The following is a 17,290-nucleotide window of genomic DNA, read 5'->3' as shown; positions in this document are numbered from 1 at the left end:
AAGGTTTTGTTTTTTAACCATCTTTTAAAAAAACATGAATTATTCAAATCGTTTTTATAAACTCCAATTCTGAATTCAAACTTTTCTATCAGTGTTTTTAAGTAATTTTAGTTTTATTCTAAATATTTCATTTGGTATGAAATCGAAACCAATTTTCGTATCATTATCGTAATCGGAAATGAACGAACTCTGTATTTGTTTACGTTTACTGATGCTTCGGTAGAATTAGTTGGTATGATGATTTACATGATTTTATTTTATTTGTATCTTTAAAATTTAGTTTAAATGTTTTGAAATTAATTATTGTAATGTAAGAAATGATATTTTTTTATTTCTATTTTTAAAAGAAATGGATATTGCTATGCTGTTTTTACCTTTGCCATGCCGGCAAATATCGTGCCTCAGTTTTTGTATTCGTTACGAAGATTCAGTTATTCACTAAATTTAAACAATCTATATTTATCTTCGACTCGTAAATATTTTTATATGAATGCATTTTGTGATTCATTTTTATTTGTTATCGTTAAATGATGATTTTATTTTTTATAGAAGAATGTTAATCAAATTAATATGGATTTCATAATTTTATTTGTAACGACTTATTTAACCTAGTTATTAATTATTTTACTTTATCGATATTCAGAGTTACTATTTGTACTTCCTTTACAATTCTGGAAAATGTTTTAAAACATATTTCTTTTATTTAGTAAAATTATGCGTCTGAAATAATTATTTTCTCAAATTCAGCTTTCATTGTTTGATTTTCTTAAAAATTATTACAAATTTCTTAGTTTTTTTAATAAGTTGTTTTGTATTGAATGGAGAAATAATATGGTCATTTAAAATCTGCAACTAATTTTTTTATATATGTATTTTTGGCTATTGTATGTATTTGATTTATATGAACATATTTTATTTTGAATGAAAAAATAATTCAGTCTTTTATGATCACAAACTAATATTTTATGTATTTGGCTATTTACACATATTATATTAAATTTTATTTATGCCTAATTAATTTGTTTTATTCAGCAAACAACAGCTAAAATAATCATAATGCATTGTAATTAAAATGTTTAAAACTTATTATCTTTATTGAGTGTAAATGTTATTATTTCTTATGAAATAGTGTGATGATTTATATTAACACTTTAGAATGTACTTTTTTTTAACTTTGTTTTCTGCTTTTTTATTGGAAAGAAATTTACATATTGAGAGGAAGGGGATTCTTATCACTATTTATCTATTATTTTAAATTTCATGTATATAAAAAAATGTAAGCCATAAATTCAAGACTCTTCTTTTTATTTCAGTTTCACGGTGTTCTGTGCATTTTTAGCTTCTTTTTCTCTTTCCATTATTTTTTTTCTACAATAAGCAACATGTTCTTACTTTATTTTCCCAGTAAATTTATAGTAGAGTTTTGAACTAAAATGTCTTTCTTCTTTTTTTCAAGAAGAATATTAAAGGGCGATAATGATAAATAAGGAACCTCCATATCATAACCAAAAATGATCAATGTTAGTGATTGTATATTTACATTCAGTTAAATATTTAAACTGAATTAAAGTTGAAAGTAAAAATGATAAATATTATATGTAATAAACCTTTGCATATCAAATGATTTTATTTTATATCTTTCTTTGTATTGTTCTTTAATGCATAGACACAAGCAAGGTTCCACAATTTTTAAACATTACAACTCACTTTTTGGAAACCGAATCTATGATGATCCAGTCATCCTCAGAGTAAAGAATTTATAGAAATGAACTGCACATTATCTTTCAGAAAATATTTTATGACCTAAAAAGAATTTTTGTGAAGGTGAGAGAGGGAAACAAGAAAAAAAAAATGTTATTATTGATATAATTTTTCCTCATCTCTTGTTTGAAAGTTTTGGAGATATATATGTGAATTGAAAATATTGTTGTGACCCATTTAAAATTTTCACCAACAGTTTTGAAAACTGTGGAAATAGGTATTATGTCTTTCAGCTGTGATCTGTAACTTTTTTATTTGACTACTGTCATTGACTATATCAGTGCATTTTATTTATTTCATCTGCATATGTAAAAGATTTCTCATCAAAGGTTTTTCTCATATACAGACAACAGTGCTGAAATGTTTTATGGTGCTCTGATTTCACTTAGTCTCATTATTTCAAGAGTTTCAAATCCCATGACTTGAAGATTCTTGATAATTGAACTAGTGTATATCTATTGTTAGTCAAAGCAACTTAAAAATAACTCGAGGTGAAAGTAATACTATAAGATACTACTTTGGGTTATGCCATCTTGGTAATAACATTCTAAAATCTAGAAGGATAGGTTGCCATTTCAGAGGATTTTAAGAAATTGCTTGACATTTATATTTCATTCAGGGTAGGGACATGCAAACATCCAGCAATTAGCCTGAATGCAGCAATAAGTTGCTACTAATGTATACTTCAGTCTTTCTTCTTTTGAATAATAGTTAAGAGCACACATGGTAGAGATAATCCTCCATTGCAAATTCCTCAACTATGGCCACTGGGGTATTGTATGTGAACATGTGTATTTAAGTATTATTATTATTTATACTAAAACAATATATTTAATATTAATTGATAGAATGATTAAATAATATTAAAGTTCTTGATTATAACAAGCATGGATGGTATAAATAACTTTTATAATTATTACTTACTGTGTTATTGTTAATTGATGATAGTTGTGAAGGTATTTTGATTTTCAATTTGTGTGAAATTCCTAAATTTCTCAGAATATATTGTTTCTGTATTTGTTTCCTATGTTATTTAAATTTTATATTTGTCATTCAATTAATAAATTTTGATTTTGATCATTGTATTTCATTGCCATCTCCAGTTCATGCTCCATAATCTTATAAAAGATATTAAATCCTTTGAATTTTTCTTGTTGAAAAATAGATGTGTCTAGTTTATTATTGATGTATATGATAATAAACTAGATGATTACCAAATGTTGCTGGCAATGGTATGAAAATTACTCTCGATAACTCTTGAAGGTGAACAGTGGTGATAAATAAAATAAAATGTGATTGATGACATTGTGGATAGGGCTGCATCCGAAATTTGGGATTATTTAAAACATTCACATTTATGGCTGGTGACTGAATGAAGAATTTCCTTTATCATTCAGGCCCATAGACTGTGGTTAGGCAAACAATGTATTGAAATATTTTTTAATGGAACATGGTTGTTGTGATCAGAGCCAAAACCAAAGCATAGCAGCTTTATTGATGTATTTGGTTTAAATAATTGACATTGAAATTATTTAACAAATATTTCTGGTATACAGCCATTTAATAATGGAGTACAATATTTGAGTCTATAATATGCATAATTGGATAGACATGTTCTAAATAGCTCACTCTGTCAGCAAGTAAAAGAATACTTTCCCATATTCTGCAGAGGATCTTGAATGCACTGATATCCTCGATAAGCCTTTCCCCTACATGCTTTTGCAGAATAAAGCAAAGATAATAAAGTCAACTAGCTGAAAGTAAACTGTTTCTGTTTCAAGATTAAGTAAACTGGAATTTTTACTTTTTTATATATGGCCATTCAGAGAATTACTCAAAGATATAAGCCTATGATCAAGGAGATTTAGAGACTCCTATAAAAAGCTTACATTTTTTCCTTTCCGGTCTCTAAACAAATATAGAAACTTGATCAATGAATTATGAATTTAAAATGGAGTAATACTACACAAGTTTCATTTTTAATATAAATCCTTGCCAAGTTCAAAGAACTATAAGCATTTAAACCTGAAGCTGAGCCAATATAATGACTTGGAAAATTAAGCTGATTGTGTTTAAAAAATATAATAATCATAAAGAGTGAACCCTACTTTGCATCTGAACTGAATGATTAAGCTGCCACAACACCTGAAACAGGATATTGTGGCTGGCACATGATAATAAAGCTTCAGTGCAAGCACAAAGACACTTATTTTTTCGTGTAGAGGAAGATGATGGACCAGAAGGATCTGGGTGCAGAGAGTATCATTACCATTTCTGTGCCTACCAAGATCGCAAGAAACCAACAACCATAAACACATCTCTATAACTAAAGTGCCCACACCTCCTTGTGAGATTTTGAAATATAATGATAGTGTTATTAATATAAAAATCTGTTTTTGTAATTGTTTATTACAATAGCTTGGTAAAAGATTATGTGGTGAATACTAAAGGCAACTTTGAATTAAATATTTAATGTAAAGTCTAATATATCAATATAAATAATGATTAATAGTATATTTTTCTGTGCTGACTTTGTAAATGGATAATTTGTATTAATAAAAATAAATCAAAATGAAAATATAAACAATTGACTTCATTTAAATAATTATTATTGGTTCGAAAAAGTCATAGAAACTATTTGTATTTGGCGACTAAAGATCAGTTAAAAGTCTTTTAAAAAAGTTGATATCCTGTTGCAAATGACTAGAACTTCCAATTACTTATTTAATGTTGTAAACAAGCTTTCAATTCACCATTAAACTTACTAAGTAGTAAAAGATCTTTAAAAAAAGTTTACTATTTTTTAAGATGACTTAAAAGTTTAAATTGACAATATCCCTAAAGTATAATTATGGATTTACTCTATTGGAATGATGATATAATATCTGCTATAATTTTTAAAGATTAAGTTCTGTTAATATATGTATTTAAGTATTTTTTTTCATTGAGTATCATTATTTTTCATTCTTGTGTGCATTATTTCAGGATTTAAAAAACTGTTTAAATTCTTCCTGATTTATTTTTCTTTGAAAACCGAACTTTATTCACAGCTATTCACCTAATTTTATATTATATTTGGACCTATTTCTTCTATTAAAATATAAAATATTTAAAAAGCAAAAAAAAAAAAAAAACCCATAATGAAATTCATAGTTTTTACTAAACATCATAGGAATATTTTTAAGTGAAAATTGGGTCATTTGAAAAATTATATTTACAATGATTGTTCTTTAGGCTTATTTTTTAAAATTCTATTGTTGAAAGATCTGTAATGACTTATGACTTGAATTTTATTGTTGCTGAAATGTGCTTTATGTGTTTATTAGTAAGATTTAATATGGTCACATAAGTTTGTTTATTATTTTTATTTTCTTTAGACAGATTCAGCAAAACTGTATCCTCCAAAAGATAATGCAGATATATGAGTATAAGATTCTCAAGAATTAAAAGGAAAGCCTTTAAAATTTTCAAAAGAACTAGAGGTATGCATGCATTTTTAGTACATTTATGATACAATTATATTTAAGTTCATACTAAAACAAATAGAATACTGTATTTAAAGAGAACCTACTTTTTCTTTTGATTCTTTTCTTTTATTTTATTCTTGGAAACCAATCAATTAAAATCAAAAGCAATAAAATGATATGTAACCTGTAAAAGTGCCAAATTTCCATTGGTAACAGAATATATTCGTTAACTTTATATTCAAAGTTGAGTTTTGACTTTTGTAGAGAGAGAAGGAGAAAAATATGCATATTTAAAACAAGAGGATAGTAGTAAAAAAAGAAATGTTGACCCCTTGCTTGAATGGAATGTATTTTGAGAAAAATTTGTCATTTCTTCGATGAATAGATTTGCTAAAATTTGCAATCCAGATTAATTCTTTTTGAGTGCTAAGTAAGAAAAATGTGAAAATTAAAAAAAAAAAGAAAGGAAAAGAAATATTTTTATGTGTATTATTCAAGCCCAAACACCCATAAATTTTAATTAGATTAGAATAATTGTATTGTTTTGATATTTATTGACTGTTTGTTCAAAATTTATATTAATATATACATATATAAAAAAACATGATTTTTTTTCTTCTGAATCGCAAGATAAGATGTTTTTTCTTAACTTTTCCTTTGTGGTTAGTAGATTTCTCTTTTGTCCCCTCACCTCCAAATATGGGTTGATTCAGACTTCTAACCTCTAACATAATAAGATTTCATTCCTCATTCAAAATTAATGAATGGAAAGTTTAATCACTCTTTGTTTTGCTTTTCTATTTTAACATGCTATTACATATAAGAAATTAGATTGATGGGAAAAAAATTGTTTACTCCATGAGCAAATTAAAAGGTGGAATTGGTCAAATCAGCCCAATTTTAAAATACAATTTATCTTACCGTCTCAGATTTTCATAAAATATGGCACTAATGTTCTATTCATATTAGTAATTTTCATATAGCACTAATATACTATTTATTTGCCAATTTTCATACAGATTTATCAATTCAATTTTTCAATTACAGCTATATAGAATTTAAAAAAATTGTCCAAAAATGGTGAATGAAAGTCTTTGAATTGCTCTTTCAACTCTCATAAGTGAACTATAGATCTGAGAGAGATTTCATTTTACAACAATTTTCATTCTTTTTCTTGTGGTATAAATACAATCTTTTTCAAAAGTGCATTTACTCCATGAATAGTTTGTAATGCTGTAAAATATCTGACAAAACATAAATTTTAATTAAAGAATATTTTAACCAAAGCTTGACTTTTCATTTATTGTATTTGTATTTATTGTATTTTCATTTATTGTACATGTATTTAACTGAATAATGCAAGAATATTAATTTTTACTCTCCTGTGAAAATAAGTTTGGAAACTAACCTGGAAAAAGAACTCACTATTGAATCTTTAATGAAATTAAAGACTCATTATTGAGTAAAATTTTACATAGTTTAATTAATGAGTCTTAATTAAATTATGCAGGTGGCTAATAATACTTATTAGTTCATACTTTAAACAGTTTAAAATAGATTCCATTTAAAATATATTTATTTTGATTTCACTTTTAAAAAATTAATTAAATAATATTAATAAATTTTAACAATTAAAAATTTTATCACATATAAAAGTGGTCAGTAAAAAAATATGTATATACTACTAGTACAGCAATATTTCTGATTTCCAAATATCAAAAGCTTCCAAACAAGATTTTTTTTGTTTGTTTTTCAGATAAATCTGTTACCTAGTAATTTTTTTTTTTTTAATTGAACCTTCGAATTGTTCATGAAAAAGTTATTTTGATTAAGTTTTGACTATCCACAAAGAAACACTATGTTTTCAAAATTACATCAAAATGAATACTTTTCAAATGATTTGCAGTATGGGAAGAGGAAAAATTAAATTAAAAATTAAAGTGAAATTGGACATCATATCAGGCTATGTTACAGCTACTTTTGAAGGAAACTGATACCTCTAGGTATGTTTTACAGGAAAATGAAGAACTTGATGAAATATTTATTATTTTCCTTCATCCTGTAAACAGAGATATGAGAATAATGTTTACAGAAAAATCCAAGACATGATGTTGTGCAAGTATCAGCAGTTGATGTTCCAACAGAAGTGATTCTAAATATGTGAAATGCTGTATGCCAAATAAATATGGTCTTTCCAAACATTAGATGATAGATACATTTTATTATTAAATAGAAAATTGCTTTCAATTTGTTATTCTTTCTTTAGGCTAATTTTTATGTTTTATTTTCTTAGAAGTGTAAGAATTGTTCAATTAAATAAAGGTAATTTGAAACTTTGAACTTGCTAATGAAAAATCATATTTAGATTTATAGTTTTACCATCTGTTAGAGTTTTGACTCCCTCCGGTGGAGAAAAGGGGAAATTCTGTTCCCCTAACTAGATGTACTCGAGACGCCGACCCGGCGACACGTACATACTCTCTCTCCCGTCTTTTGTGTTGTGATGTGTTTGTGTGGTAGCTTAGAAATGTCCGTGTCCATATATGTGTGAAAATAAACCTATGAAAATTCAACTCCTGCTTCGTCATTTATGGAATTGTCATGCACTGACTGAACACCATCCTTATTCCAAATTTGTAGTTTGCTTGGTGATTTACAAAATTACTGACTATTTATAGTATAAATTTTTAAATATATGCTTTTTAAAATGTTATTATTAAAATTTCTATGTAGATTTTGACAAATTTATTTTATATTATCTTATATGATATTGTATACCATAAGAAAGAGCATAAAAAACTACTATAAAATGATACCTCTCCCAGCTCTATAATTCATTTAGGGAGTTATTAGAGCAATTAAAAAAATTTTTTTTTCATGACTTTGGACAAAATTTTTGGAACCTTGCAAACTTTTAATACAAAAATAAGTTATTGTATTTGTGAAAATTTTTATAAAAATCTGAGATGGTGAGGTTTATAGAGTGCGTTGAGTTGATATAATGTGATCCAATGACAGACCTTATTTTCTAATGACTTGGGACAAGCAAAAAGCACTTTCTTTCTCTATTAAAATTTCTGTTTTAAAAAGTTAATTTGAGATTTACCTTACATTAATTTAAAGATTACTTCATATGATCAATTTTTTGGGACATTAAGAATTTCAGAAATGTTTGTCAGTAATGAATATATGAGCAACATTTAAATTTAGTTTTATTTTAATTCATGTTCAATAATTATATTTAAATGTTCTTTTTTTAAGAGCAATTCATTAATAAACACCTGTATTTTTAAACTGCAGATTAGTATTACTAAGTTAGTATTATTAGTATTATTCTTTTAAATTTTTATAATAAAACAGCAACTTGATTCCATCACATACATTTTTGATTACATTTTGAAAAAATTCTAATGTTAGAAAAATGTTATGATGCTCAATAAAAGTTATGTAATCAGTTATCTCATTGTTGACCCATTTAAAAAAAAACCTTATTTTAAAACATTATTATTACTTATTAAATGATGAGAATTTTATCCATTATTTTTTATGTTTAACATCTGATTTATTTGATTGTCTCATTATGGTTTAAAATTTTATGAAGGATTCTATATAAATCATTTTATTTTAAGATATTTACATTATTTCCTTTTTATCCTTAAAAGTGTTTGTTTTGTCCTTTTCTGTTAAAATGAAATTAAGATGAAATGCATGAATTTTTTTAATAAAGAACTGTTTATGTATTCAATAATAGAATTCTGATGATATTTGTTTATTTTATTTCAGAAATAATGGCTAGGCAAATATCTGGTGTTAATAGTCGGGCTAATGCCCAATTCAAAGAAAATAAAAGTAGTGGAAACAGGAGTGGCCGTTCTAAAAAAACTGTGTATGTAAAACGTTCAGTGGAAACAAAGAGTCCATTTCTAGATAAATGGAACAACAAGGTTGCAATATTTGTGGCTTTTAATATTGTGGTTGTGATTCTAAGTATAGTATATTTTTTCTACCAACATCATTTGGAAAACCTTGTGATAACTCCTCTTAATCTTCCAAAAGTTATAACAAAGAGGGGATTAGATGTACCAACCCGGTACTGGGGCACATACAGGCCAGGCAGCTATTTTGGTATGCGGACACGTAGTCCTCAAGGTTTATCTACTGGAATTATGTGGTTTTCACAAAAAGTTGTTAATAACAGGATAGATATTAGGCATTGGTGTGACCAGTGGGACGATGTTAATCATTACACTTGGCTTGAACATGATGGTGAAAACTTTGGAATACAGAAAATCGATGACAAGGAATATTATCTTGTGACATCATTTGTGAAGCAAGTTGGAGGTGATCATGGAGGGGATTTTACTGCAAAGATTTCTGTTAGACCTAAAGTAAGTATTTATTCCTTCTCGGATAATAACACTATATATTTTTTTACTTGAGGAGGAAAACCCCCCTCCAAATATAAACTGATAAATTGTAACTTACTTATTGAAGAAGAAAACTGGGCCAATATGGAATAATGCTAACACTTCAGCTTTACGAATATTAAATGCTGTAAACAGAAGACAGGTCCAAATATTGATAGTAATTTTTTAGAGTAATAAGATTGCTGCTATTTGAATCTAATATCCCTATCTTTTTTCTGTAACTTGTTCAAATTCATTAGGTAGCATAAATAGAACATATTTATAAAAATGCTTCTGCTATTGCTGTTTTGTTCTGTTCTATTTATAACTAATCCTCTTTGGCAATTAGGTAATTTGCTGAAAAATTACCAATTTAGGTAATTTGGCAATTAGGTAATTTGGTTAAAATTTAATTTCAGTTAGATTGCTTGGATGTAATTTTATGTCCAGGATTCTGCCAAATTAGTAGACATTAAAGCTGAATCATTTTAATTATCTTAGCATGGTTTGTTTATTATGTATATGAAATTTTCTAACTTAGAATTGTTTCATTCATTATTATTAAAAGTGTTAATATCCAGTTCATCTAACCTCAATTTAGCTATATTGTAACTTCATTTCTTTATTCATCCTGTAAACTATATAGATATTAAACAGAATCCTTCCTTAGTTTATAACAATAGAAAAATATTTGATGGAGCAATGAAAACAGTTTGAGTTTCATTCACAACAATGAAAATATTGTTGAAAAATAGATGTAAAAGTATGTTTAAAAGTGGATTAAATCTTAAAGAATTAAATTTAATTAATCTTAAGAATTAGATTTAATTTAAAGAATTTTACAGCAACTAAATTGGCCTATTGAGAAGGTAATTTTTTAAACTTTAAAACCGTGTAAAAATCATTTTTGTATTAGAAATATTTTCAGAAAATATTGTGGAAAATATCAATATCTAGCATAATTTTTAATTAAAATTTTTAAAGAATAGCTTCAAAATTCGAATTCCCACCCTTCAACATATATCTGTGCCAAATTTGGTAATTCTGGGTAAAATGGGCCAGTCTGTAGAGCACCAGCATACATATGAGCATTTATGTTTTTTATAAGTAAAGATAATTATTTTAGATGATATTAATGTAAATTTATAAATTTTTTATAACATTGTTATATGAATATATTACTTGGAAGGTAAACTTTTTTAAATCCAAAAATAGCATCTATTGAAAAAAATATATATTCATAATTTGTATACCTAGTTTATTGTAATTGGAATGTTTGACATTTCATGACTATTATTTAGTGTTAGTTGGATTATTTATTTCTTCTGGAGTGTAAAATATAATTTTAATCTTGGTAATTGTTTAAACATTTTTTTTTAAAATGTTGGTCAACAAATTTAATTTTATAAATCTTACTTTACTATCCTTATGGTAATATCAAAATCTACAATAATTAGATTTCAAATTTAATTAATTTATTTGTATTAGGAAAGTGAAGGTTTGTCACTTTCTTGATTCGCTCGGTTTGTGTTCAATAATTTGATTTCAAAGTACATATAAAATTATTTTGTATATTTTTTATAAGTAAACATCCATCTGTCTTTAAAAAAATTGTTAAATATTTTCATTCATTATGTCTTTAATTTTGTAAAGTATATGATTATAAGAAAATTATGAATCCAATTGCATCTGTGTAGAGATAGGTAGTTATCATTTATGTTATAGGTTTAAATTAATCTTTGCTTGACAAAATTTAATAAGACCTCTGCCATTTCTTTTTTGTTATTATTATTTTGATGAGAAAGATAATCTGAAATATGAACTGTATTGGAATATGTCTTTTCTGTGTAAAACAGATTTTCTTATCATGACAAAATAATAATAAGTAAATAAATATAATAATAATAAGTAAATAAAATGTGCATTTTAATAATTTACATATATTTTATAAAACATCAAATATTAAATTAAAATATATGTTGAAATATGAAACTAAATTCCTTAGTTTATCAAAAAAGAGGATTCATTTTGTTTGATGCCTAAATCTGCCACAAAAGGTATTTAAGATACAGATGTTTACCTACAATCAGTTTGCATCCCTGCAGCTCACTGGTGTGGGTAATAAATAAACACTGAACCTGATAATAAAGATTTATATTCTAAAGCAAGTACATCTGTTGCCATAATTCAAATATTGTATTCTAACCATTCTGTGAGAATATTTTTCAACAATAAATTTGATTACATTAGTATTGAAGATTTTCCTAGTTGTTTGTACAAATGTTATGTTCCCATTTTAAGTTTCATATTTTCTTTTATTTCCCCCCTAGGAATTCAGTCCATCTCCAGGCCCCGTTTCTTTGATGTTTTACGTGTATGCTACAGGTGACGCAGAATTCGATCCAAACGTTGTAAATGAAGGCCATCTTCGATCTATAGATGGTTATGCTGAATCTGTCGGAAATTTTTCGTTCTATTTCAAAGAAATAGAAACCAGCAAGAGCATTTTGAAATACAATTACCTTACGGCCGACACGCCATCTTTAGCCCATTTGAAAGAAACTGTTATGCGCCACCATGCTCTTTTCCAAGCGAAAGAGAAATCACAGCTTCAAATTCTAGGTCTCATAGGCGAAGCTGCTGCCTACACTAAGAAGACAGAACATAAATATAAAACCAATTTTGTTGTATACCAAGTAACTTTCATACCTCCTTTTGAGTTAGAGGTCTACTTCGAATCTGGAAGTTTCCGTAATAGGCAGACAAAATTTCTTGGCAATGCATACAATAATGAATTAGACAATTTAATGAAAAATTTCGAAAATAAATTTGAATCCATTTTTAAACTCCGAGCGAAAGGTTATCATCCGTTAGATATAAAACCAGCTTATGCCGCGTTGAGTAATATGCTTGGTGGAATCGGATATTTTTATGGTTCTTCATTAGTGCAATCTGTTCATAATAAAGAACCTGTCAGTTATTGGAATGCTCCTCTGTATACAGCTGTTCCTTCACGTTCATTTTTTCCTCGCGGCTTCTTGTGGGATGAAGGTTTTCATAATCTTTTGATTTTAGAATGGAACCCTGAAATCACCAAAGAAATCATTGGTCATTGGTTAGATTTGATGAACATAGAAGGATGGATTCCCCGAGAACAGATTTTAGATGCGGAAGCTAGGGAGCGTGTCCCTGCCGAGTTTATTGTTCAGAAAAATACGAATGCTAATCCTCCTACATTCTTTTTAACTTTAGAGAGGTTTTTATTCAAAATGAAAAACGGATCATTTCCAAAGGACATTGTATTTTTCAGAAACATTTTGCCCCGCCTTAAAGTTTGGTTTGATTGGTTTAACAGAACTCAAACGGGAATGATTCCAGGAACTTACAGATGGAGGGGACGTGATCCACAAACAGATTTAGAGCTTAATCCTAAAACATTGAGCTCAGGATTAGATGACTATCCTCGAGCTACTCATCCCACTATTGATGAAAGACATCTTGATTTGCGATGCTGGGTTGGTTTTGCAGCTGGTGTTCTTGCTGATATTGGCGATTACATCGGAGAGCCCTTGGAAAAACACAGAGAAACGAATCGTTACTTAACTAATAATACTCTTCTTGATAAATTGCATTGGTCTCAAACATCTGAATCATATAGTGATTACGGTTTCCATTCAAAAAGTGTGAGACTGACTAAAGAAAAACTACCATATGTTGCTGGTAACCACAATACTCCCCAAACTATCACATACAGAGTGGTAAGCGAAGACCCTACTCTACAGTTTGTGGATAATTTTGGATATATCAGTCTTTTTCCATTTATACTAAAAATGGTAGATGCAGAAAGTCCAAAGTTAAATAAAATTTTGAGTGACATAAGAAATCCTAATCTCTTATGGACTGACTATGGTCTGAGATCTCTTGCAAAGACTTCACCATATTATTTGAAATATAATACGGAACACGATCCTCCATATTGGAGAGGCTCAATATGGATAAATATTAATTTTCTTGCAACTCGTGCTCTTCATTACTACAGTCAAATTGAAGGTCCATACAAGAGCCAAGCTAAAAAATTGTACGAAGAACTGCGTCATAATGTTGTGAGTAATGTTTTAAAGGAATACAAGCGAACAGGCTTTATTTGGGAACAATATGACGACTCGACTGGCCATGGGAAAGGTGTGCATCCTTTTACTGGTTGGTCAGCATTGGTTCTTTTGATGATGGGAGAACTGTATTGATTTTTGCAATAACTATTTCCTTGTATTGTAAAATATTTTAAATGTTCATAAAATTAATATCATGACGTATTATTGTTTAATGAAAGTGAATATGAACGTCTTGAATGTTTTTCAATGTTAATAAATAAATTTGTGTTCAGAACTTTTTCAACATTTAATGGTGCAATTTTTTTCAATTTAAATGTGTATTTTACATTTTATTCATGTGATCAGTAACTGAGATTTATTTAAATTTGTCGTGTGTCATAGATTATGAAAATTGTATTGAAGTTTAATGTAAGACAGGACATTCCATAATGTTTAATGTTTTCCATGTATATATTGTTATTATGTTTGTTTATAAAAGATATTACAATTATTCTCTGTTTCCTTTATTGTTTTTTAAAACTTTTTTGCATTAAAGGTAATGATAAAAATTAGTAAACTTTATTGTTCATAGAAATGAATTATTGTTAACTTAAAGTTTATATTGCTTTTGAGTACTTAAATATAATAAATAACGCGATTCATATTGAAATAAAATACATGCGGTGAAACAAAACTAAATCGTGGTATTTAAATAAAAAAAAATGAATTGGGCATAGTTTGTTTGATTGTAAACCATATCCAAAATACACATTTTGAGATGTAGCTATTTTTGAAAAATAGTGTAGGAAATATTGTAATGCTGCATTTTTATAATATTAATTGTTGCATTATAAGTATTTTTTTGTAAAATGGATTGCAATTAGTTCAACTTAGTATGATAAATTAAGAGCAGTTCCCAATACAAAAGTTGGAATCCATTAAATGGTAAATGGTTTCCAATTGCATACTTCCCTGTAATTTTTATGCATAAAATTTTTTGTATATCTTATTTCTAAATGATTAAATTTATATAATTAATTATTTTTAAAATTACTTAATTTTCTGAAAGGTGTTAGAAAATCTGATTATCAAATATATCTACTTTATTGACATGGTTTAATATCCTTCATTTAAATATAAAGTATACATGGCATGGTTTTTTTTCTTTTCAAATATGGTATGTCGATTTCATTAAAAAACGAAATAAAAGAATATAACATTTTTTTATCATTATTTACACGTTTTCAATATATGAGAAAACATTTGCAGAAACAATTCAAGTTACATGTATAGATCACAATACTCAACAATCTATAGGCCTTTGCAGCTTAAATTGAGAATAATTGACAGTTATGATGTGAATCATTGTGTGCGGTTAAATATTAATTGATACTTTTTTAAAATGTGATTGATTGCTATTTTGTATGATGAAACTATTTTTGCAATCTAAGTAATTCTGTTACCAATTTCTCTCACTGCTGAATTATGTATCCCATCCAGTCATCATTTACAAACGATTTTTTTTGAAGTTTTAACTAATATGATATTATTGGGATAGCTAAAAAAATATTTTAAACTTTAAATTATTATTTTAAAAAAATATTCAAGCAAAAACATATTTTGTGTGCGTGGACTGTTCAGTAAAGATCATGTAAAAATTTTTATTTTAAAAAAAATACTTATCAGAACTTTTATCCCTCTTCAATCTACTTTCCTCCCTTAAGTGAAAAACATCTATCTTTGTGTTTTTGCCAAACTTGAAAAATTTAAACAAATCCATTTCTCAAATTGCCAGCACTTGAATTAGTTTTTACTTATTGGTAGATAGGTTTCCCTTCAGGTACTTTTTCATCACTGTACTAAAAATTTTTTCGTAGAATGCCAATTTTTGGATTGTTGGAAAGAATCACTGATGTTTCGGCCATGCAGAAATTATATCTCTGTGCTTGCATGTGAATTAGATGATATGTTTAAACATGGTGAGAAGTCTTTTCAGAAATTTATTTTTTCCTGTAGGTATTTCCAATTATTGATTGAGTCTTTTGATGGTAAAAAATGAATCAATTTTGATTATAGCCTTCACTGTGTTGATATTTGGCGAAATTCAATAGCTTAACATTTCTAGCAAAAGCTTTTCAAGATAAGATGCTATTACGAGTGGCGGATATAAATATTTTGCGGCTTTAGTATATATCAAGATGCCTCGTTTTGGCGAATTTAGTTTCACATTTAGTGTATTTTCAACTGAATCAACATGTTAGTGAACGTTTTAGGCCAATGTTTTCATTTTATTAATTTATTATTATTTATGAAAGTGTATTTTTATTTATTATGCCTTAAGATTCTTCGGCATCCACGTTTGTACACAATACAGTAAGATTCATAAAGAAATATATATTTTCCAGATGTTGTAAAACAATAACAGTCAAAGATATGAACCGCATTAGCAAATTTTAAGGTAGATGTACCTACTGTTAAAATTTGTGTCTCGCCGTTGACAGAAGTCGCATAGGCAGTAATATGTTTGTCATGTGACTAATCATAGTGTGTTATGTCAACAATCATAATCTAACTTAACTAATCGTAATGGCGACGTTTGCAGTAGAAAAGGCCTTTTGTATTCTCCAATTTAGCAAATCGTAATCCGCAGCTGGGCAGGGGCTTTTTCGATCATAATTCGGAAAACAAATTCCAGTTAGAAAATCTATCTATTAATGGAATGAAAATTTTAAAATTACGGACTATTTGGGCAAAGGTATAAGTTCTGGACGACTGACTGCATCGCAAGAAGTCGTCATTCAACAAAGCCTGGAAAAATCGACTCGGATGATGAGTCGTGAAGTGCTAATTTCTCAGCCTACCGTCTAGAGAATTTTGAGAAAGAAGCTGCAAATTATTCCATTCGAAGTGAGGTGGTCCAAAATCTGAACGACTTTGACAAATAAAAGCGCTTTGAATTTTATGGCGATATGCAGCTTTGTTTTGAAAATCATGATTCTGTCAATCATTTAGTTTCATTGATGAAGCAATATTTCATGTCATTGGGAAGGTACACAAGGACAGTGTTTCCTTTGGGGGAAGAGAGAATCACAAATTCATAGAGCAACACATACGAGATTCCCCTAAGGTAAATTTGCTCTGTGCAGTGTCCAGAAAGAAAGTGTACGGCCCCTTCTAAGAGGTCAAGTATGGAACATCTGTTATTGTCCTTAACAAAACTTAAAATAATCCCATTAAATCCTGTTTCAGGTGACATGCAATATCTTACATTGTTCTTGATTTATAGTGCGTTGAAACTGTATATTTCTTTTTGAATCACCCTGTATTATTGAGACAGACCGATTACACTTAGTATGCCGTTAATGTTATCGCAATACTTTGTAATTCACAGAATTTACATTTTTGATAATTTACTAATTTATCAACTCACGGAAATAAAGTTTTTACACTATCCTCCCTGCGTCATCTTCTCTATTTAGTTACCCTAGACAATTGCTGCTCAGTCGGAAATTCGCCACTGACTATTACATTAGATACATTAGCGCATATTTAACTAAATACTGAT

General features: G+C 27.8%; 1 protein-coding gene across 2 annotated transcripts; it reads left to right on the top strand.

Annotated features, from left to right (window-relative positions):
- Nucleotides 1–174: 174 nt before the first annotated feature.
- On the top strand, nucleotides 175–14,025 carry LOC129965548 (mannosyl-oligosaccharide glucosidase-like). Of its 2 annotated transcripts, none has more exons than XM_056079540.1 (4): nucleotides 175–232; nucleotides 5,139–5,243; nucleotides 9,012–9,616; nucleotides 11,965–14,025. In XM_056079540.1, the coding sequence occupies exons 2-4, from the start codon at nucleotides 5,183–5,185 to the stop codon at nucleotides 13,876–13,878; spliced, it is 2,580 nt and encodes an 859-aa protein (XP_055935515.1). In that variant the 5' UTR covers nucleotides 175–232; nucleotides 5,139–5,182; the 3' UTR covers nucleotides 13,879–14,025. The 2 variants fall into 2 exon arrangements, with proteins under 2 accessions (XP_055935515.1, XP_055935516.1); XM_056079541.1 differs by having other exon boundaries at nucleotides 192–232; nucleotides 5,143–5,243.
- Nucleotides 14,026–17,290: the final 3,265 nt, after the last annotated feature.

The sequence above is a fragment of the Argiope bruennichi genome, chromosome 4 (genome assembly GCF_947563725.1).
Source record: "Argiope bruennichi chromosome 4, qqArgBrue1.1, whole genome shotgun sequence".
Classification (NCBI taxonomy): Eukaryota; Metazoa; Arthropoda; class Arachnida; order Araneae; family Araneidae; genus Argiope; species Argiope bruennichi.
This window is presented reverse-complemented; position numbering and strand designations above follow the sequence as displayed.

What these genes read in the sequence shown, in the direction of transcription:
- LOC129965548 (XM_056079540.1), top strand. Translation starts at nt 5,183, where the DNA reads ATGAGTATAAGATTCTCAAGAATTAAAAGGAAAGCCTTTAAAATTTTC. An exon ending in AATTTTCAAAAGAACTAGAG is followed by an intron (nt 5,244 to 9,011) that starts GTATGCATGCAT and finishes ATTTTATTTCAG; the next exon opens with AAATAATGGCTAGGCAAATA. An exon ending in AGATTTCTGTTAGACCTAAA is followed by an intron (nt 9,617 to 11,964) that starts GTAAGTATTTAT and finishes TTTCCCCCCTAG; the next exon opens with GAATTCAGTCCATCTCCAGG.